The 23,503-nt window shown below is 39.9% G+C and overlaps 1 protein-coding gene across 1 annotated transcript in view; it reads left to right on the forward strand.

Annotated features, from left to right (window-relative positions):
- Positions 1-2,432: 2,432 nt before the first annotated feature.
- TRPM6 (transient receptor potential cation channel subfamily M member 6) overlaps positions 2,433-23,503 on the forward strand; it is a 102,058-nt gene continuing 80,987 nt past the window's right edge. The window contains exons 1-8 of the mRNA XM_030920436.1: positions 2,433-2,598; positions 8,530-8,698; positions 9,943-10,066; positions 13,384-13,456; positions 13,579-13,679; positions 17,922-18,056; positions 19,469-19,522; positions 22,492-22,632. Of these exons, the coding sequence (XP_030776296.1) occupies positions 2,487-2,598; positions 8,530-8,698; positions 9,943-10,066; positions 13,384-13,456; positions 13,579-13,679; positions 17,922-18,056; positions 19,469-19,522; positions 22,492-22,632 (909 nt within the window). The 5' untranslated portion in view covers positions 2,433-2,486. The remainder of the gene's footprint in view (positions 2,599-8,529; positions 8,699-9,942; positions 10,067-13,383; positions 13,457-13,578; positions 13,680-17,921; positions 18,057-19,468; positions 19,523-22,491; positions 22,633-23,503) is intronic.

Below are 23,503 nucleotides of genomic sequence, written 5' to 3' on the forward strand. Positions count from 1 at the left end.
TTCTAAAAACAAAAAAAAAACCCGAAAACAAAACAATTCATATTCTTATCAACAGGGTATGTGGATGCCCACTGAGTTCTGAGTATTCTGTTTTCTTCAAGCGATGCCATTCGGTTAAGGTATACAATAATACCTAATTTTTCTTATTTACATTTCCATGATTGCTAGTGAGGTTCAACGTCTCTTCACATGGTTTTTGTACATTTTCAAGCAGGGGTTTTAGACTTCTTAACCTTCAATTTTTTTTTTTTTTTTTTAAAGACAAAATCTGCTCTCATACCAAGACTAGAGTACAATGGCACAATCATAGCTCACTGCAGCCTTGAACTCTTGGGCTCAAGTGATCCTCCCATCTCAGCCTCCAGAGTAGTTGGTACTACATGCATGCACCACCACACCCAACTAATTCTTAAATTTTTTTTTTTTTAGAGATGGGGCCTTGCTATGTTGCTCAGACTGGTCTTGAACCCTTGGCCTCAAGTGATCCTCCTGCCTTGGCCTCCCAAAGTGTTGGGATTACAGGCATGAGCCTTTCTCTGTGCCTAGCCTTGAAAGATCCTGTAATTCAGCCTACTAACAATTTTGTTTGTCAAGTATGCTGCATTTCTCATAGTTTTTAATTTATATTATTTTTAATCTTTTTAAAATAAATACAAAATATGTATTAAATCTCTCAATCATTTTCCTTTTGGTTTCTTGCCTCAGCGTCATGCTTCAAAATTATAAAGGTAGCATTTAAAGTCTAATGTTTATAAAGTTCATAGTGCCTTTTGCATCCATTATTTCTTTGAAGCCTCACAACAACCCTCTGAATAAAAATTATCATTATTGTCATCCTTACCTATAGCTGAGGAAAATAAGCCTGAGAAAGAAGGCAAGAATTACTCAGAGTTAAGGTTAGTAAGTAGAAGAGCCTTGACTTAAACTTGGGCTTTCTTACTCTATATACTGTGCTCTTGCCTCTAACAGCAAATACTAAGTGGAGCAGCTTAAGAAAGTGTCCATTAATGTAATAAAGATTTTGATGTTTTATAATGAATGAAATGCTATTTGGCTGGTTGGCTGTTCTACTGTTTTATTTATTTTTTTGAGATGGATTCTCACTATGTAGCCCAGGCTGGAGTGCAGTGGCGAGATCTCAGCTCACTGCAAGCTCTGCTTCTCAGGTTTGAGTGATTCTTGTGCTTCAGCCTCCCAAGTAGCTGGGACTACAGGCACATGCCACCATGCCTGGCTAAGTTTTGTATTTTTAGTAGAGACAGGGTTTTACCATGTTGCCCAGGCTGGTCTTGAACTCCTAACCTCAATTGATCCGTCAGCCTCGACCTCCAAAAGTGCTGGTATTATAGGCATGAACCACCGCACCTGGCCGGCTGTTAGTCTTTATTTTGTTTGGAATACTAGAGAAAAGTCAGTGTCAAAATATTATTCTGGAATAAATCTATTAAAAGACAGTAGTTTTGAATAATGGTGTGGTCTATGTACCGGTGCCATTTCTTGAACTGTTTTTTAATGGGTTGAAACAAGGTAAGCACAGAAATGAAAAAGAAGACCAGGAGTGAAACCCCGTCTCTACTAAAAATACAAAAATTAGCCAGGCATGGAGGTGTGCATATGCTACTTGGGAGGCTGTGACAGGAGAATCGCTTGAACCCAGGAGGCAGAGTTTGCAGTGAGCCGAGATCACGCCACTGCAATCCAGCCTGGGTGACAGAGCAAGACTCCGCCTCAAAAAAATATAAATAAATAAATAAGAAAAAAATATTTAGAACCACTGTCAGCAATGTGACCATGCTGTGGTCATTCAAACACCTGGAAAGCAGGCTAATCTTGCTGAACAGGGTATGTTTCAATATTGTTGAACTTGTGTTGTGACTCTCATGTACCACAAGCTGTCTACTAATTATTCATAGTAGGATCACATATTGGTCCGTTAAAACATGGGAAGTCTAAAAAATTGATACCACAGATAGTTTGAGAAGCACTGCTCTAAATTGCAAGTAATACTTTTTTTTTTCTTTTTGAGATGGAGCCTCGCTCTGTTGCTCAGGCTGGAGTGCAATGGCACGATCTTGCTCATGGCAACTTCCGCTTCCTGGGGTTCAAGCAATTCTCCTGCTTCAGCCCCCCAAGTAGCTGGGACTACAGGCACCCGCCACCATGCCCGGCCAATTTTTTGTATATTTAGTAGAGACGGGGTTTCACCGTGTTAGCCAGGATGGTCTCGATCTCCTGACCTTGTGATCTTCCCACCTCGGCTTCCCAAAGTGCTGGGATTACAGGCGTGAGCCACCATGCCTGGCCACAAGTAATGCTTTTTGAACTAGATAGGAACTCTGTTAGCACATAAAGATAGGCCTTTGGAGCAGGTGAGCCTGGGGATAGATCTAGAGCTCTGACCCTCCCTTGTCCTTGCTGTCTTTCAGGTGGTGTGCCTGTACCAGACTCTGGGTAACCCCCTCAGCAAGCTCACAATACTCAACAGCATGCACTCGCACTTCATCCTGTCTGATGATGGGACTGTGGGCAAGTATGGAAATGAAATGAAGCTCAGAAGGAACCTGGAGAAGTACCTCTCTCTGCAGAAAATACACTGCCGTGAGTATCACAGGGGCTCAGTCAACTGGTCTGGTTGCAAGTCTGCTGAGGTCTTTCATGGTCTTCCGTGACCATAAAAGCTCACACCCCTAGTCCCCTCCAGCTAGTCTCCTTAATGCTTTTTAGCCACCCCCCTTCCCCCATGGGTATCTCCCCTCCTCTCCCTCCATCTCTCCGAACCGAGTGACTCTTCGAGGATCCACTGAAGTCTTCATCCTTCCATGATCCCCCCAAAAATGTCTTCCTCTCTCTTAGCTGTCACCCACAAGTCTCTACCGTCTGATTCCTGCATTCTTCCGGCTGTGGGTTCACTGTGGTCAAGGTGCTCACTTACCACCTGCATAGAGTAGAGAAGTCCAAGTTGGTCCCTGCCTTAGAGCAGCCAGAGGGATTAAGTAAACATAGTGAACCCACAGCCAGAAGAAAGCAGAACATAAGAGAGTGCAGACTTGTAGGTGACAGTTGAGAGAGAAGAAGTGTTTGGGGGATGTTGGAGGGATGAAGACTTTAGTGGATCCTTGAAGAGTCATTTGGGTTGGACAGATGGAGGGAGAGAGCAGGGGAGATACCCATGTGGGAAGGGGAGTGGCTGAAGAGCATGAAAGAGACTAGCTTGAGGGTACTAGGGGTGTGAGCTTTGATGGTCAGGGAAGATGACATTTCATGTGTGGGTGGGGTGGCCCTAGGCGGGGAAGAGGTTAAGACCTGACAAGATTTTTAGAAATAGGGACCTTGGGGCTGGGTGTGGTGGCTCACGCCTGTAATCTTAGCGCTTTGGGAGGCTGAGGCGGTTGGATCACCTGAGGTCAGGAGTCGAGACCAGCCTGGCTAACATGGTGAAACCCCATCTCTGCTAAAAATACAAAAATTAGCCAGGTGTGGTGGTGCATACCTGTAATCCCAGCTATTCAGGAGGCTGAGGTAGGAGAATCGCTTGAACCTGGGAGGCAGAGGTTACAGTGAGCTAAGATCACACCACTGCACTTCAGCCTGGGTGACAGAGACTGTCTCAAAAAAAAAAAAAAAAAAAAAAGAAATAGGACCTTGGAAAGTGTCAAGTTTGTGTCATGCTCACAGTGGTGCTTCAAGAGGGACATTTTGGTAGTTTTATCTCGAAGAGGGAGAGGAGAAGGGAGTGCCAGAATCAGCATGCACCAGTGGGCAGGGAAGTGTAAATTCTTTACAGAGAGCAGGAGGGCTGAGTGCTGCCTGGAAAATTGGAGACTTTTGGTTCAAGGCACCAGAAAGTGAACCCCTGCCTCTTGTGCCGAATTAAATCTTCCACAAAATACTTCTTTGGGACAAAGGGCCAGGGAGTGGAGAATGCCTTTAGGAGGCTCAAGTCCTCTTCAGCCTTTGATCATTGGCTGAAAAAATGAAAGACTGGAAGTCCATTTCGTTTTGCCCTTGATCCCTGGAGGCAGCAGAATGTAGTGAAATCAGACAGATTGAAGCTCTGTCATTTTGTGCCTGTGACCTTGGCCAATGGCATTAACATCTGTCAAACTATTTTCTTATTATAAAATGGAAAGAACTATCTACTTCTAATGTTTGTTGTGACAATTGAGAAGATGTGTATTAGGGATGTCTAGAATTGTGTTGGGTGCACGGTGTGTCTTTAATAATTGTCTATTTCTTTCCTTCCTTTCTCCCTCCTTTGGTACAGTGGTCATCTCCTGGTTGTGGGGTAGAAGGAGAGGAGGGACTCTGGGATTTGTGGTCATTCGCTTAACTCTTAGTGTGAATAAGGGTTCTGAGGCTTATGCAGTCAGGAAAAGGGGAGAGAGGATCAGGTATGTGGTTTTCTGTGGGGAAGGGATGGCTGGGAGAAGGGAGACCAGCAGAGCAGAGGGAAGAAAGAGAGGTCAGAGAAGGGCCTTGAAGAATAATCCATATAAAGAAGGATCCATTGGGGGCCTGAAATATTACCGGAAATGTCCCATTGCCTCTGTTGACCTTTGCCCACCACCTACTTTGTGGGGTTCTGTGCAGTGCTATAAAGTATGCCCCATGAGAGGTGTAAGAGTCTTTGTCTTCCTTATTCCCTATTGATTGCCCATTTTAGTATGAATGCAACAACTCTGAGTGTGCTTATAGTAGCAGATGACATTTCCACTTTCAAAGACCTTGAAACTTAGGATTTATCTGGAGGCTTTTGCTGACTGTGGAATCAATTCCAGTGAACTAGTAACATTTATTATTCTAAGGAGAACCCATATAAAAACAGCAAAAACAAGAAGCCACCTATACACACACACACACATACACACATACACACACACACACACACACACACACACACACACACACGCGGAAGAAAGAGAAGACATGCCCTCAAGAAACTCAAAATTCTTATGTATCAAGCTGATCTTCATACCTAACATGTTTATGAGGGAAGTTGGCTACCATGTTTGTGTTTGTTGTTGATATGATCAAAAAGGGATTCATTTTTGATGGCATGAAAATACTTAAATATGTGGTTGATTTATTTGACGTTTTTGTTTTTTCTGGAGACTGAGTCTTGCTCTGCCACCCAGGCTAGAGTGCAGTGGTGTAATCTCAGTTCACTGCAACCTCCGCCTCCCTGGTTCAAGCAATTCTCCTGCCCCAGCCTCCTGAGTAGCTGGGATTACAGGCACCTGCCACTATGCCTGGCTAATTTTTTTATGTTTTTAGTAGTGACAGGGTTTCACCATGTTGGCCAGGCTGGTCTCGAACTCCTGACCTCAAGTGATCCGCCTACCTTGGCCTCCCAAAGTGCTGGAATTACAGGTGTGAGCCACCGTGCCCAACCTGTGTTTGATTTATTTTATTGCTTTTCAGCCAGTCTTCTTGGCATCCCTGGCAAACCCTTGTTGTTGGCAGAGAATACTTTAAAAAGAAAAAAAAAAAAGACTCACATTATAAAGTTGCTGGCTTTCAGCCATTTGAAATGTGGCCAATGTCAGCTTCTGTTTTGTAAGACTCTAAGGATGTAATTTCAAGATAGGAAACCTAGGCTCTGATGCCTCTGTATCTTTTAGTAATGCAAGTCTCAAGGGAGAAGAGTGCCCTTTCCTGGAATGTCTGTTCTAGGAACTTTTAATTTGGAGTCTAATATTGTATTCCTGCCTCACCCTGGGACCTTACAGTAGAGGCAGCTGTCTAGTGAGATTTCTCAGCAAGAATTTTACATTTTTTTTCTTTTCAAACCAATTTTTACTAGCACATCAGTAAGATTTTTTTTTTTTTCAGAAAAAGCCATAAATATATTTGATTTTGTAGGAATAAGTTATTACTTCAAGAAAAGTGGGCCAGTCATGGTGGCTCACACCTGTAATTCCAGCACTTTGGGAGGCCGAGGCAGATGGATCACCTGAGGTCAGGAGTTCAAGACCAGCCTGGCCAACATGGTGACACCCTGTCTCTACTACAAATACAAAAAAGTAGCCGGGCGTAGTGGCACGTGGCTGTAATCCCAGATACTCAGGAGGCTGAGGCAGGAGAATCACTAGAACCCAGGAGGCGGAGGTTGCAGTGAGCTAAGATAGTGCCGCTGCACTCCAGCCTGGGCAACAGAGTGAGATTCCATAAAAAATTTTAAAAAAGTGTACCTAACAGAAATTGAATTCTCTTCCTCTTCCACAAAAATGCCCATATTGATTTCTTTTTCTTTTTCGAATGGTAAAAGTATTATATACTTCCACATTCAGGTAACGCAAAGAAAGCATGTAACAGAAGAAAGGGACAGTTTTCCATAATCTCACCATCAAAACTAACCATTCTTACCCTTTTCATATGTATATTTTCACAAATTTTCTACACACACATGCAGACACACACACACACAAGCAACATCTTTTAAGCAAAAACTGGGATGATTTCATAATGCTTCTTTTGTAGTTTTTCCTACTAAGCATGGTCATATTTCTATGTCAATGAGTATAATTTAGTACATTTTAATGGCTGAGTGACATTTCATTACACAAGATACAAAAAATTCCCTTACAAGTGTTTTAATTCCAAAATCAATATTAATCGAAATTTTCTTCCATTACTTTTGTGCCTCATACTATTTTTGCCACTTCATTTGGCTTTTGTAAGACTATCTATTTAGAGAAACCCTATGTCTATTAGTTGGTACATCATAGATATGCTTTTTAGTGATATGGAGAAAATAATGAAGTGGAGGTGTATGGAAAAAGAGTAGAATGTCAAAGCTACTAAATCGATGGAATGAAGTTTTTGGATGGTTGCTAACCGACCCATCCCTAACATTTGAGAGCCTGACACAGGATACACATAGAAGGCCACATACTATATATCTAGAGATTTAAATGCCTTAAATCTAGCTTACTGTATAAAATATGTCCTAGCCTTTTATCTTGACACATATAGCTGGAAGGCCAGACTTGAGTTTGGAAACTCTGGATTTTTGAAAGTACTGAGCAACATGGTGTTTTTTGGACATCCTAGTAAGCTGGAGAGGGAGCACAGGTTTCCCTTGACCCTTGACCCTGTAGATGCCTCACCATGAGGGCAGGGGTGTGGCCAGAGGAAGGCCAGTGTGGGCCCCCGAAAACATGGGACCCAGAGTATAGTCCTCTTTTGCTCAGGGATGAGTGTGGCATTGCTTGCCAAATTTTCTTCTTTTGGAAAGTAAAATAAAATATAGTTATTTAAATGTAGTATATCAATATATGTGTGGTGTGGAAACATAAAGCAAATAAAAAATCTATAGAATAAATAGTCAAGGTCCCTTTTCAACATTTTCCTAAACCTTCGCCTCTCTTTTCCATTGTTCATAGTGTGATGTGTATCCTTCCAGAATTTTCTGGTCATTTATATAACATGCTATACATATAGGTATGTGCACATATACATATAAAATATGTGTCTATGTATATTGTTTTAAAAATATACATAGGATAATACTGTGCATATTATTCTGTAAGCTTTTTTGCTTACATCTTTTTTAAAAGAATGACTCTGCAGTTATTCCTTTCTGTTCTTTCTCTCACTTGAATAAAGTAATATATATGTGTGTATATATATAGAGAGAGAGAGACTGCCTTGGGTCACGTAGTCTGCAAAAAGAAAAGGTAATATATAGTCATGATAAAAAATTCAAATAATAAAAAATGAAATAAATGGAAATGCAAAAGTCTTTGAGGGTTGTCGTCCTACCTTGTTCATAGAAATAACCACCATTAAAAGTTTATAGAGTCTGGCTGTGGTGGCTCACGCCTGTAATTCCAAGACTTTGAAAGTCTGAGGCAGGAAGATCACTTGAGACCAGGAGCTTGAGATCAGCCTGAGCAATATAGGGAGACCCCATTTGTACAAATAACTAAAAAAAAAAAAAAAAAAAAAAAAGCTAGGTGTGGTGGTATACACCTGTGGTCCCATCTACTCAGAAGGCTGAGACAGGAGGATTGCCTGAGCCCAGAAAGTCGAGGCTGCAGTGAGTTGTGATCACAGCACTGCATTCCAGCCTAGGTGACAGAGTGAGACCTAGTCTTATATAAAATAAATAAATAAGTAATAATTAAAATGCTTATTGAACTGGTTAAGGTTGCTCATTTTTGGAGATGAGTGATGAACACATGGGATCTATTATATTGTTCTGTTTACTTTTAGATACTTTCAGAGTTTCCCATAATGAAAAGTTACAATTTCTTAAGGAATACCAATTTTTAAAAAAATTACTGAAAACCTTTTTACCTGATAAAAGCTTGAAGATGCTTTCGCCATATTTATGCCACATTTTATTTGAAGTCCAAGTTGCCGGCTTGGTCTTGATCTAAGCAAACCAGGGTTAAATGAGAGAGGCGCCAGTGCGAGGAATGAACATAGATGGTAATTGAGAGACTTGTGTCTGGAAGTCAAAATGGTCGACTGGCTGAGATAGGGATTCTCTAACAGTGTGGTATTGTTTGTGGTCTGGAATAGGCTCAAGACAAGGAGTGCCCGTGGTGGGGCTGGTGGTGGAAGGCGGTCCCAACGTCATCCTGTCAGTGTGGGAGACTGTCAAGGACAAGGACCCGGTGGTGGTGTGTGAGGGCACAGGCAGGGCAGCAGACCTCCTGGCCTTCACACACAAACACCTGGCAGATGAAGGGTGAGTTGTTGGTTCTTCCTTTTTGAAACTATAGGGGCTATTTATTCCTCCATTTTAGTTCTTTTGGCTGTGCATTTATGTGGGCCAGATATTCTTGGATTATAGAAGTTGAGACTGGATTTTATTTCTCAGTGACTTGTTTGCTGTTCAACATCAAAATGCCCTTCAGCGATAACAGTTGTTATTTTCTTAGCTGAAGAATGGCCTGCCTTTAAAGGGAAGCTTGAGTCTTGCTTGAACTTTGGGAAAAGGTGTTTTCAGGGGGAGTGAGGGAGGTGTGGCTCTAGCAATTGGCCATTACAGCCGTAAGGACCTTTCTGTAAGGGAGGTGGCCAGTGTTGGGCCCAGAGCACCTTCAAGTTCATTTGCCCTTGATGGAAATAGCAGAAACTGGGGAGATCTATATCCTGACATTTTCATAGCATATGTCGTGCTTATTTCAGGCTTTAATTCTTTCACCTTTTCAAATAAGAAGATAATTTTTTCTCTTGCCATCCCTCTATCCAGTGTGATTCTTTCAATTTCAAAAGCATGATATTTATACTGTATAAATAAGTACGGTGCCTAAGAACTAAAATGTTGACCCTCCTAATTTATTTAGTAAACAGTTATCCGCTGCTTATGCTGTAACAGCTCTCCGGAGTGCCTTTGCTTACGGTTGCTCTCCCTGTTCATCCCTCCTGCCTCCACTTCCGCCTCTACCATCTTCCTCTGCTTTCACTCCTCTCCCTTTTCTAAAATCACCCTGGATGTGTGGTTATTAAACCTTTTAGGGTTTCAGATCCTTTAGAGAACATAATACCTATAATTTCTGGAGATTCCCAGGCCGCTGGAAATCTACCAGCTTCAGAACTCCACTTCAGGGATATATTCTTTTCAGGATGTGGCAGATCAGCCCATTATCACTTTCTTTCTTTATTTTATAAATGTGAAAATAGAGGCAGAGTCTTGCTATGTTGCCCAGGCTGGCCTCGAACTCCTGGCCTCAGGTGATCCTCCACCTGGGCCTCCCAAAGTGCTGGGATTACAGGTGTGAGCCACAATGCCTGGCTCCATTCTCACTTTCAAATTCAGCCTTCTTCTTGAGCTCCTGCTTCCGTTTGCTCCCCCTCATTTGCTCTCCTGGCAGAACTGACCATAGACACCTTTTCAGTCTGGGGAGCTTATGGGGTGTTTTCTTGTACTGATGTTACTGGCTCATTCCCCTCTCTGGGTTGTGTCAAGACCATTTATTTCTCTTCCAGGATGCTGCGACCTCAGGTGAAAGAGGAGATCATCTGCATGATTCAGAACACTTTCAACTTTAGTCTTAAACAGTCCAAGCACCTTTTCCAAATTCTAATGGACTGTATGGTTCACAGGGATTGTGTGAGTATGACGAGTTGATGATTCAACTGACGTAAGAACTGCTAATTTATAAATATTGTAGTATTTATTTTCACAATTAAAAAAAATATGATGGACACAGGAAGGGGAACAACACACAGGGGCCTGTCGGGGAAGGAGCAGGGAGGGAGAGAATCAGGATAAATAGCTAATGCATGCAGGCCTTAATACCTAGGTGATGGGTTGATCTGTGCAGCAAACCACCATGGCACACATTTACCTGTGTAACAAACCTGCACATCCTGCACATGTATCCCAGAACTTAAAGTAAAAATTTTAAAAATTAAATTAATTAAAAATAAAAAATATGGATTTTTTTCATTTTGATTTTGGGTATATCTAACTCTACAGAATTTGATTCTTAGTTGAGTAAACTTGGCTTCTTACTGTCATTGCTGTCTGTACTCCCCATGCCTCAAATTCTGGACTCTACTACAGAAAAAGCACTAAGTATAACAGTGTTCCAGAAAAGTTATCAGATTTAGTGAAAATTACACAGACGTATTTTCAGAGGGTAAAGGAACAGCTCCGTGTCTTCAATGAACACAGCTTCATGGCACTGAGTTACATGACAGCCTCACAGCATCCTGAGCAAATCCTGCAGGAAATCATTGGGAATGTATAGGACAATGGGAAAAGTGAGAATAAACTCTGGACTAAAAAATGGAGCCCACAAACTATGGGCTATTGCCATAATGTAGACTCAGGAAAAGTTTTTAGTGTTTTACTGTTTTAGGGTACTGTGATAAAAAGATTAATTTATTTGATTAATTAATTAATTTGGTAAAGACAGGGTTTTGCTCTTTTGCCCAGGCTGGAGTGCAGTGGTGCAGCCATAGCTCAATGCAGCCTTGAATTCCTGAACTCAAGTGATCCTCTTGCCTTGGCCTCTCAAAATGCTGGGATTATAGGGATAAGCCACCACGCCCAGCCAATGAACAAAATGACTTGGATGATATGAATTATCAATTCTTTTTTTTTTAAATTTTTTTATTTTTGAGACAGGGCCTCACTCTGTCACCCAGGCTGGAGTGCAGTGGCGAGATTTTGGCTTGCTGCAACCTCCACCTCCTAGGCTCAAGTGATTCTCATGCCTCAGCCTCCTGAGTAGCTGGGACTACAGGTGCATGCCACCATGCCTGGCTAAGTTTTGCATGTTTTGGTAGAGATGGGGTTTCACTGTGTTGGCCAAGCTGGTCTTGAATTCCTGGCCTCAAGTGATCCGCCTGTCTCGGCCTCCCAAAGTGCTGGGATTACAGGCTGAAGCCACTGTGCACAGCCTGGATTATCAATTCATATCAATGACTCAGATGAAATGAAGCTGACAGTTACAGTAAATATGCAGATATGTCATGATTCAAGGTGATCTTTCTAGAATCTGAAGGCTGGACCAAATTGTATAAGATTTTTGGTAATATTTAAGTACCTGGCCTCAGGAAAACCAACTGAAATGTTCTGGCTAGACGAAGCATGACAAAATCTATGTGGAAAACTGTTTGGGGTTTTAGTTGGCCCAATAACAACAATAATAGCAACCATGTTTATAATTAGCAGCATGCCTCTAAATATATTCTTTTCATTTGAAATAGCCCTGTGAGCAACTTCAATATGGCAGTGGTTGTTTATTTCCATTTTGGAAATGATGAAGCAGAAGGCTAGAGAATTTAAGGGATTTGCAGTCATGCAGCTAAGAAATGACAGATCTGCCTGGGCGTGGTGGCTTATGCCTGTAATCCCAGCACTTTGGGAGGCTGAGGCGGGTGGATCACTTGAGATCAGAAGTTCGAGACCAGCCTGGCCAACATGGTGAAACCCTGTTTCTACCAAAAATGCAAAAATTAACTGGGCATGGTGGCAGGTGCCTATAATCCCAGCTACTTGGGAGGCTTAGGCAGGAGAATCGCTTGAACCCAGGAGGCGGAGGTTGCAGTGAGCCCAGATTGCACCATTGCACTCCAGCCTGGGCAACAAGAGTGAAAGAAAAAAAAAAGATAGATCTGAAACTTGAGTTTCAGAAGAGTTGAAATCTTAATCTACTACACTTTCTATTTGCCACAATAATCAGTAAGTTAAGAAAAGGACATGTTAAAGAGATTGCCCTTGTGTTTGCCTCTTCCTGCCATCAAGCAGAATAATTAATAAGCAATGTAATGACCAATGAGGGCAAGAGAAGGCAGCAAAAGGCTTGTAGATGATAGGAATTGGGTTGTACAATTGAGGGTTGATTTTATTCATGCACATAGAGGGCGTGTCAGGTGAAAGGAAACAATGTGTGAAGTTACAGATGCATAGTTTTTTATCTTGATGATACCTTAGAAATTATTCAGCAGGTTCCTCTCATTTTATGGATGAGGAGCCTGAGATTCAGTAGCCTCACAATATTTACCTAGGACTAGCTTGTTAGTGGCATACTTGGAACCAGGTCTTGCCAGTCTTGGCTTTTTCATTAAAACAGCTACTTCTACTGTATGAAATGTACTTTAATTTAAAAAGACTGAGATATAGTCATTAATATCAGGTGACTGCCCCCCACTTTTTTTTGAAGCAACAAAAGCAGAGATTTATTGAAAGTGAAAGCATGCTCCACAGGGTGGAACTTAAGCCTTAAGCGCCCGCAGGTGACCCTTTGGAACCTAAGTAACGAACTTACTTGTTTTTAAAAGAGTCAAAGACTGTCTGTGTTGCCCAGGGTACTTGCTCATTGGGTACACTGTAATTACCTTAATTATTTTATGAGAGACCCTTGAGGATTCATTTCTCATAAAAAAACAAGTCTGGCTGGGCGTGGTGACTCGCCTGTAATCCCAGCACTTTGGGAGGCTGAGACCGGAGGATCGCCTGAGCCCAGGAATTCAAGACCAGCCTGGGCAATATAGTGAGACCTTGTCTCTATAAAAATTAAGAAAAGAGAAAAAAAAAGCAAAAGTCTTAGTTTCCAAGGCTAGGTGAATGGAGGATTTCATTTATTATCTCTTTGAAAGGAGACGTGGTTTTATTTACATCGGAAATTAACATTGAGGTTCTTTTTGTTGTAGCATGTACATAGTAAATTAATGTAATAACATTCCTTCATAAATGTTTCCTCTGTACATGTGGAATTTTTAGTTTTTTTTCCCCCAAGTGCCCATAATTCTTTGTTACTCTGTTTAAAAGTTTTCTCTCCTATAAGTAAAAAAAGGTTTTAAAGAAGAATGTTTTCCTCAATTCACTAGCTCCAGTCTGAATTCTGCAGGTACTCTTTGAAAGCATTTATTTGTTAGTTCCCCAAATGTATGGCTCTCTGTTTTTCACTGTTGTAGATTACCATATTTGATGCTGACTCTGAAGAGCAGCAAGACCTTGACTTAGCAATCCTAACAGCTTTGCTGAAGGGTGAGTATCTGGATGGGGTTGCAATGGTTCCTCACTTACGCTTCTCATGTTCCACAGTACTCTGTGCTTCTTGCGTAGATATCTTCAAAAGAATATATGATTGTTCCTTTCTTTTACCCTAGGCACAAATTTATCAGCATCAGAGCAATTAAATCTGGCAATGGCTTGGGACAGGGTGGACATTGCCAAGAAACATATCCTAATTTATGAACAACACTGGAAGGTATAGTGAAAATGAAGTTATTTGGAAAAAATATTTTGTGTGATGATCTGTTAGGAAGAGGCAAAAGAGAAAATGACAGGAGATATTGATTGGTTTGATAGAAGTGTGGGGTAGCATCTCTGTAGGTGGGATAGCTAAGACACTTCTCCCATAGACTTTGCCTTCCTGAAAACCTTCTTTTTTTTTTCCTGGCTCTGCAATCTAGCTGAAGCTGAAAAGGGAAGTTGAGGGAAAGACAGAATGGAAGGTTTTAATTTATTTTATTTATGTTATTTTACTTTTAGACACAAGGGCTCACTCTGTTGCCCAGAATGTCACGCAATGGTATGATCATAGCTCACTGTAACCGGAACCACAGGCGCATGCCATCATGCCCAATTAATTTCTTTGTAAAATGTATTTTATTTTATTGAGACAATGATTTGCTATATTGCCCAGGCTGGTCTTGAACTCCTGGCCTCAAATGATCTTGCTACCTTGGTCTCCCAAAGTGCCAGGATTACAGGCATGAGCCACTGTGCCTGGCGTATGATTTTTAATTGATTTTTGGATAGATTTCTATCTTGTTATTTAAAACTCAAAGTTTACTTTCTGCTTTAAAATGTAGTAAGTGCTTACATTAGAAATTAGTGAAAACATAAAAAAGAAGAAAGATTACCCATAATGCTAATGATAATCACTATTAATATTTCATTTTAAAAAATGATAGTTGTGGCTATAATACAGGTATGTTATTTTTGGGTCAAGCTAATTAATACATGCACATTGTTTAAAATATAAAATGATATTAAAAGGCAATTTTAAAAGATGGTAGTTCTCTGCCCTGTTAATCACAAGAGCTAGTACCTAGGACATTTTTGATTTTTCTAACGCTTATAAATCTCCATATTTCTAAATAATGTCATATTGCTGTATTTTGGTTCATCAGTTTTAGAAATTTTTCAACACTTCTGTCTTGTGGACCTCACAGCTGCAATGTGGACCGGTTGCCTCTCCTCCTGGTGCGCAGCTGTCATCCCGGGATGCACCCTCATCATCTTGAGGATTCCCTTGCCTCTTTCCCATGTTAGATGGCATGTCTTCTATGTCCCTTGTCTTCTATGTCCCTTGTCTTCCTCTTTGTTTACTCATTTATTTTGATGGTATACATGTTTCAGTAAGTTCCTGAGAAAGGGAGTATGAGAGATACATATTTTGAGGACTTACCTGTTTGACTGTATTTTAATTCATGATTTAAACTATTTTTTACTACAGAAATTTGAATGCCTAGCTTGCAGCACCCAGAATTTCTATTGAGAAGTAAACACGTTTCTTTTGGTTTTGTTTTGTTTTTGTTTTCCAGATTCTTTGTCACCATTTTTTTTTTCCTCTCTGGAAATTAAAAAAAAAAAAAAAAAAAAAAGTCTTTCTTTTCCAGTGTTATGATGTGTGTTGTTGTGAGTCTGTGTATCCATTTTCTTGGGCACATGATTTCAACCTACCAATCATATGTTTTCATTGCATTTCATTCCATTCTGTCCCGTAACACCCCCCTGTTGTTCTCTTTTGTAATTCCTATTATTTGAATATTGGACCTTATGGACTGCTCCTCTAATATTCTTATCTTTTTCCTCCCATGTTTCCTATCTTTACTTTGGTAACTTTGCTCGACTTTATTTTTTTATTTTAATTTTAATAATTTATTTATTTATTTATTTTTGAGATAGGGTCTCACTCTGTTACCTAGACTGAAGTGCAGTGGCATGATCTCAGCTCACTGCAACCTCCACCTACCACACACAAGCAATCCTCCCACCTCAGCCTCCTGAGTAGCTGGGACCACAGGTGTGTGCCACTACGCCAGGCTAATTTTTGTATTTTTAGTAGAGATGGGGGTTTGCCATGTTGGCTAGGCTGGTCTTGAACTCCTGGGCTCAAGCAGTCCACCTGCCTCAGCCTCCCAGAGTTCTGGGATTACAGGTCTGAGCCTTAACTTTAATTTTTAAGCATTCTATGAAGCTTCTCTTTTTCTGGTAGCATACTTTGAATCTATTAATTTCTTCTTTTTTTAGTTTTTAGTTTTTGTGGGTTCATAGTGGGTGTATATATTTATGGGGTATCTGGGATATTTTGATACAGGCATGCAATGTATAATAATCACATCAAGATAAATGAGGTATCCATCCCCTCGAGCATTTATCCTTTGTGTTACAAACAATCCAATTATAATCCTTAATTATTTTAAAATGTACAATTAAGTTATTATTGACTATAGTCGTTCTGTTGTGCTATCAAATACTAGATCTTATTCATTCTTCCTAACTATTTTTTGGTACCCATTAATCATCCCCCTTATCCCCCTCAGTATTCTTCCTAGCTTCTGGTAACCATCCTTCTGCTCTCCATCTCCATGGATTCAATTGTTTTAATTTTCAGCTCCCACAAATGAGTGAGCACATGTAAATTTGTCTTTCTGTGCCTGGCAGTCTATTAATTTGTGAGAGCAAATTTACTTCCTGTTAGCACCCTCCCCTGTGTTTTTCATTAGCATCCAGAATCCAATATTTTCTTTTCCAGATGGAGTCTTGCTCTGTGGCCCAGGCTGGAGTGCAGTGGTGAAATCTTGGCTTATTGCAACGTCCACCTCCCAGATTCAAGCAATTCTCCTGCCTCAGCTTCCCAAGTACCTGGGATTACAGGTTCCTGCCACCACAACTGGCTAATTTTTGTATTTTTAGTAGAGATGGGGTTTCCACCATGTTGGCCAGGCTGGTTTCAAACTCCTGACCTCAGGTGATCTGCCCTCCTCAGCCTCCCAAAGTGCTGGGATTACAGGCGTGAGCCCCTGTGCCCAGCCCAGAATACAATATCTTCTTTTACCTTTTTGAGGATATTAATGAGAGCTCTTTTGAAGTTTTCTTCTTCTTGCATTGTCTGCTTCCTGCTAGTTGATGGTTTTTGATCTGTTTGTTTTGGTCTTTTTGTTTAAGTGTAGTGGATCAAAAGCTCTTTGGAAATTCCGAGCCTGCAGTTGGATCTTGCTTATAGGTTTGAGTTTCACAGTAGGGTGTTATGACTGCCCTTAGTTTAGGGGCCCCCAGATACCAACATATTCATGTCTTTTCTCTTGTATTGGTGACATTACCAGAAAAGAATCCTCTAATTCCCTGACTGGAAGGTGTAAGCCTTGTTGCTAGTGTTATGGGAATCAAAGGGGAAAGATGACTGGAGAGACCCCACCATTAGGGATTCAGCATGTATGCATGTATTTTGTTGCTGCTGGAATTCTGTAATAAGTATCTGTTTGTCTCTTGACATTTTCCACTTCTACTATTTGGCTTTTTGGTGACTGCTCAGTCAATTATGACTTGACCATTGCTTTCCAGCTTCCAAAATGTTGCATTCTTGTCTCCACTCTTGTCCTCCTTGTCCTTGTAGATTTATTTCATAACAAAAATCTTTACTGTAGTTTTAATGAAGTTTTGAGTGGGAGAAAAATTAGATGAGCGTGTTCAACTTGCCATTTGTACCCAGAAGCCAGGTAGAGTTTAAATGGACACATGACAAATAACAGAAACAAAAGAAGAAGAAGAAACCTTGAATGTCTATCAGAATTGCATTAAGCCTGTACGTTCATTTGGGAAGCTTTGAAATCTTTACAATAATCAGTTTTCCCATCCAACTACATGGGACTTTTTTTATTTATTCAAGATGTCTTCACTTAAGTCCTGCACATTTCTTAGTAAGACTATTCATTCCTTCGTTCATTCATTCATTCATTCATTCATTCATCCATTCATTCATCCATTCAAGACAGGGTCTCGCCCTGTTGCCCAGGTTGAAGTGTAGTGGTGCATTCATGGCTCACTGCAGCTTTGACCCCTTGGGCTCAATTGTTCCTCCCACATCAGCCTCCCAATTAGTTGGGACCACTGGTGCATGCCACTATGCCTGGATAATTTTTGTATTTTTGGTAGAGACATGGTTTTGCTGTGTTGACAAGGCTGGTTTGGAACACCTAAACTCAAGCAATCCACCTGCCTCAGCCTCCAAGAGTGCTATGATTACATGTGTGTGCCCCTGAGTCTGGCCTAGTAATACTGTAATTAATTTTTTTTTCCTTTTTTTTTCTGTACCCACTGATGGCAGGACTTTATTTTAAAATTGTTGTGTTTGTGTAATTTTGAGTTCAAAAACATGTAATTCTTTAGTTATTTCTACTTTCTTAATTGTCTTTACATTTCTTATTTGTACTTTCTGAAGCCTGATGCCCTGGAACAAGCAATGTTAGATGCTTTAGTGATGGATCGAGTGGATTTTGTGAAGCTCTTAATAGAATATGGAGTGAACCTCCATTGCTTTCTTACCATCCCTCGACTGGAAGAGCTCTATAATACAGTGAGTATGGAACATTTCATCAATCATTTCCCTCCAGATTCGAGAAGAGCAATGATCATCAAGCAGACCATCGAGGCAAAACTCCTTATCTGAGGAAGTGAGAAGTAATTGGACTTCCCTATTATCTGAAGCTGGATCTAGTTCCAGGCTTCTTTCCCCAACATTTATAAGTAACTAGAATTTCTATACATCCTCAAACTGCGTGCATGTTAAAACTCGTCGTGCAACCCTTCCTGACATGAAGGCACATGTCTACAAATGCAATCATTTATCATTACCTACATGGCTAACATGGTTCCAGTTACCCTTAAACTCCCACTTTAAGGTCCATAAATACTCCTGAGGAAAATTCACTGCTGTGAGCTCAGTTCTGTCTTGCTGAAGCTCCCTTCTGCACTCTTCTCTAGCTTTCTTTGTAATAAAACTTTTCTTATTCAAAACCTATACTGTTGTCAGTAAATTCTTCCTACTACCTGTGAACCAGTGACTTCCCGTTGCCAGGGATCTGACACCTTGCCTGGTAATTATTTATTGATCAGCTTAAGACTTGTTTACCTCCTTGAATGTTCTTGTACAAAGATAGTTTATAGATAGACTCTTCAACCAAATGAGAAACATTCTTACCAATTCTGTTTTATGCTAGTAAAAACATAAAGACTAAAATGTGAATAAGAACAAACTGCCTTTTATTGAGTTATTGGAAGTATCTCAACCTAAGGCTACTATTAAAATACTGTTCCTGTACCTTTCCCATGTAAACCCTTTGTTGAAACTAGCCTGGCTCACACACTGTGAAAATACCAATTGCTCAAGCCATGCACACTTCTCGAAATAGCCTTCCTTGTCCTTTAAATCTTATTCTTTCTTCAATGATTTATTCAAGTCTTGTCTTCTTGATTACTACAGTTAGTTCACAATGATTTGTTCCTAGAGTACCAATGATTTGTAACTCTTTTTGAGCCCACACGTATATTGTTGGTTATTTTTAGTATAAGTAGCCACTCTTTTCTATTATTATAAACACTCCAGGAAAATAGTGCTCATATTTGTCTGAATCCCTGATTGAATGTAGTAAGTTTTCAATAAATATTTATTGATAGATGTGCTTGTGTGATAGGATTTGTAACTGTATGTTAAAGGATGGTAATAAATTACCTAAGATTCATTTCTGTCTCTTATCCCATGAAGTCTTTACTATCTACATATTTGCATCTTGCTTTGAAAAATATTTCATATAATTACATCTTCTCTTGGAAAACACCTTTAGAATTAATTGGCTTAAGCTTCGTTACTAAAAATGTTGAACAAAACTTTCAGTATTCTGAGTTACTTATGCATTCTGAAATAAAGGTTTTACCCCCCAGCACATGGTAATTAAAGTGAATAATTCTTCCTTTTGTTCTTTATTTCAGAAACAAGGACCTACTAACACACTCTTGCACCATCTTGTCCAAGATGTGAAACAGGTAACCTAATTAAGAAGGCGTGAACATGTCTTTGTATATTGCCTTAGCTTTGTGTTGGAGGAGTCACTGAATTTTGCTTTGTAAAATGCAGATTTGGATGGTTTTGTTAATTACCTATCTTCTTTACCTTGATTTGAACAATTTCATCAACAAACCACACTCTTACACTTTTTTCCTTAATTTGCTTTATGTTTTAGAAGACTTGATCCACCAGTTAGGTGATATTTGCTAATAAAAAGCCATGAATCAGAGACATGCAATGCTTCTAACCAGACTTCAGCTTACCACGATACTATGGTGGTGTCTATGATGATGATACCAGCTGGAAATAAAAAACTTTGTGGTTGCGTTATCCTTATTGGAGGACTAATATGTGATTTCCATTGTTTTTTGATATCAGTGATAGTTCCAGCCCTCTCTTGCTGCTTTTGTGAGTCTGCATTGTTCTAGGCAGTCAGGTGGCTCCCCTCCCTATTCTATACTCTTGGTCACGTTTTGCTTATGGTGTTCTCAATGAACTGTGATTTAGGTCAAAGTTAAAGTATTTGATTCCCCATTAGTTACCAAAACCTGCCAACTTTAACAAACTTTTATACCTCAGTTTCTTGTCTTTCCATTACCAATGACTTTTATCCACATCCCCTGAACATTGGGAGTACTTTTTATTTGTCACTATGGTTAAAATCCAAGGCACATTTTAAAAATTCTCTTATTTTTCCAAAGTCTGATATTTTGTTCGAAGGAATGTGAGCTTTCAGGTTATGTTGATGTGGCGGTAGAGTCAGAGTGAAAGGAAGACATTTCCTTGGTAATTTTTTTTTTTTGAGATGGAGTTTTGCTCTTGTTGCCCAGGCTGGAGTGCAATGGCACAATCTCAGCTCACTGCAACATCCACCTCTCAGGTTCAAGCGATTCTCCTGCCTCAGCCTCCCGAGTAGCTGGGACTATAGGCGCCTGCCACCGTGCCCAGCTACTTTTTTGTATTTTTAGTAGAGTTGGGGTTTCACCATGTTGGCCAGGGTGGTCTGAAACTCCTGACCTCAGGTGATCCACCCGCCTTGGCCTCCCAAAGTGCTGGGATTACAGGCGTGAGCCACCAGTGTCCCACCTATTCCTTGGTAAATTAGCAGTAAGCAAAAGTGTCCATACTCATGTAAATTTAGTTTGTATTGATTTATGCAATATGAAAATGATTTTCTTTAATTTTTTTCTTAAACTCTGCCACAGAAAACTGAAAAAAAGTGATGAACTAGGTTAAATATGTTCTAACTAGCAGCAATAAGAACATTACTTTTGGCATTCCTTGAAAAAAGTAAATTATGAATGTAAAAAAGAAAAATTAAATTATTTACATTCATATGTATATAGCCTTATTTCTTGTTCCAAGCTTTGTGAACATTAGTCACAATCTTCATTTCAGAGACCTTGTTCAACACTCTGTGTGCCTTTAAAAATTTACTATAAATGGGCAGTTCAAAAGTGAAGAGGTAGTAAAGTGCGATTTAAGGAGTCAAAATAATTTTTATTTAGACTAAGACCCACATACATGGAAATCTACTACTTAGCCCTCCTGCCAACCAACCATAACACTTGTCTTGGCACAGCCTCATGGTTTTGTTTGTTTGTTTGTTTGTTTGTTTGTTTTGCTTTATTGCAATATTCTCTTTATTGTGGTGGTCTCAAACTGCACCCACAATGTCTCTAAGGTATGCCTGTATAGAGTTTCAGATAGTTGCTCATCTCAGCCAAGCGCATATGCTAATCTCTGGGTAGACAAAGACAGACCCTTCCACACAGTCTGTAAAGGAAGACAGACATGTAAGCTGACAACTTCAATATCCTTGTAATATATCCTGTGGGATTTTGGATCATAGGGAAAGTAGATTATAGACACAAAGACCCCCAAATATGTCCTGAAATGTAGAAAACACTATACTGTCTATACTGGATTAAGTTCAATTCAAAGAAGAACCTGGCTGCCTAAGCCTTATGTTTTAATACCGAATTTGACTCTGTCGTTCTATATTCCTTGTTTTCATTTGTTCTACTTCCTCCCATATTCTTGTTTTACATATGATGTACTCAGTGCAGTGCAAAGTGTTATATCCATTTCAACAAAGAGAGAAGCTGAAAAGCTAATCCAATGTTGATTTTGGATCACACACATTCAGTGTAGACTTTATGATTTTTGCTTCTGTTGGAGTAGCTATATTATTTCTAGTTAAAAAAAACTCTCTATATACATATTTGTTTGTTTTTTTCTACTTGTTTAATGTTTCTCTTACTTCCAATTAGGAACTCCATATGGAATAAAAAAATCTAAATGTATTTTACTCAAACATGTGTGTATATATGTTTGTGTGCATGATAAGTAGAGTGAGAGCAAGAGTTAAAGAGAGAGAACATGCATAGATGGAAGCACACATTTAATGTCTATGAAATGAGAAAGCAGGCCGGGCGCGGTGGCTCAAGCCTGTAATCCCAGCACTTTGGGAGGCCAAGACGGGTGGATCGCGAGGTCAGGAGATCGAGACCAACCTAGCTAACACGGCGAAACCCCGTCTCTACTAAAAAAAAATACAAAAAACTAGCCGGGTGAGTTGGCGGGCGCCTGTAGTCCCAGCTACTTGGGAGGCTGAGGCAGGAGAATGGCATAAACCCGGGAGGCGGAGCTTGCAGTGAGCTGAGAGATCCGGCCACTGCACTCCAGCCTGGGAGACAGAGCGAGACTCCGTCTCAAAAAAAAAAAAAAAAGAAAGAAATGAGAAAGCATATTAAGGCTAAGATATTTTTCCTTCTGAACTGGCAGATTGCATCAATAGCTGGTCACTTAAATTAATCAGTTTGTAAAGATATTTAAAAGGTGTGTCTACCTCTTTGCAATTAATTTGATTATGTTCTAATGGCATGGCAAGAGAAATGGAAGAAGATAACTAAAAGTTAAAAGTCGTCGCATGTTTTTGTTGCAGCATACTCTTCTCTCAGGCTACCGAATAACCTTGATTGACATTGGATTGGTAGTAGAATACCTCATTGGTAGAGCATATCGCAGCAGCTACACTAGAAAACATTTCAGAGCCCTCTACAACAACCTCTACAGAAATCATAAGGTAGAGTAATTGAAAAGTGCCTAAGTAAAATTGAGAATGGTTAGGAATTGTTTTAGAAAAATGGCCTGGGAAGTTCAGACAAAAATAGCTCCTAAAATGGTCGTTTTATTTATGGACATTTGTTATCTGCTGTATGTGAAGTATACTGTACTAAGTGTTGCGGTGTTGGCCTGAGATACATAAGGATCAGAAGTTTAGAAACTCTTCAACAGATTTATGAATAACTAGCCATAATTTAAAACAGTATATAATACATGCTAGAGTGACTTAGAAGGGATGTGATGAGGCAGGTTAGAGGGAGAGATGACTAGTTCTTTTTTTTTTCCTTTTCTTTCTTTTTCTTCTGAAAATACTGATATCAAAAGCTTAATCAGATTAGATATGTAAACTAATCACAGTCCATAGTCTGGAGATAACAAACTTGGTATAAGCCTGTAGTGATTATATGACAGATGTGTGTAGACTGTCCTTAAAAACACAAGTGATACATATTTTATTTTCCATGATAGTTTGAAGAGTCTAGGAATGTAAAATTAGAGTTGTTGGTTAGTAGTTAGCAGAGGAAACATTGCCTATTTCTTGAAATTGCCATTATGGATTAGCAACCTGAGGAAACTCATTCTTATTAGAAGATGAGGGGAGGATTAGAAAATGTAGTTTTGGGTATTTTTGTTGAGATAAGAGAAGAAACAGTAAAGGGCACAGCCTTTGGGTATTCAGGTATGTTTCCACTGTGACAAGGAGACCTTCGTTGCTGGAGAATCAGTGTCATATGGTTTTAAGGAAGGAGACTGGAAAGGCAGTTTGGGGTAAGATCCCATAAACAGCATAGAATATCAAGCTACTTGAGTTCCTTTATAAAGAGTCAAGT

Source organism: Rhinopithecus roxellana, chromosome 16 (assembly GCF_007565055.1).
Source record: "Rhinopithecus roxellana isolate Shanxi Qingling chromosome 16, ASM756505v1, whole genome shotgun sequence".
Classification (NCBI taxonomy): Eukaryota; Metazoa; Chordata; class Mammalia; order Primates; family Cercopithecidae; genus Rhinopithecus; species Rhinopithecus roxellana.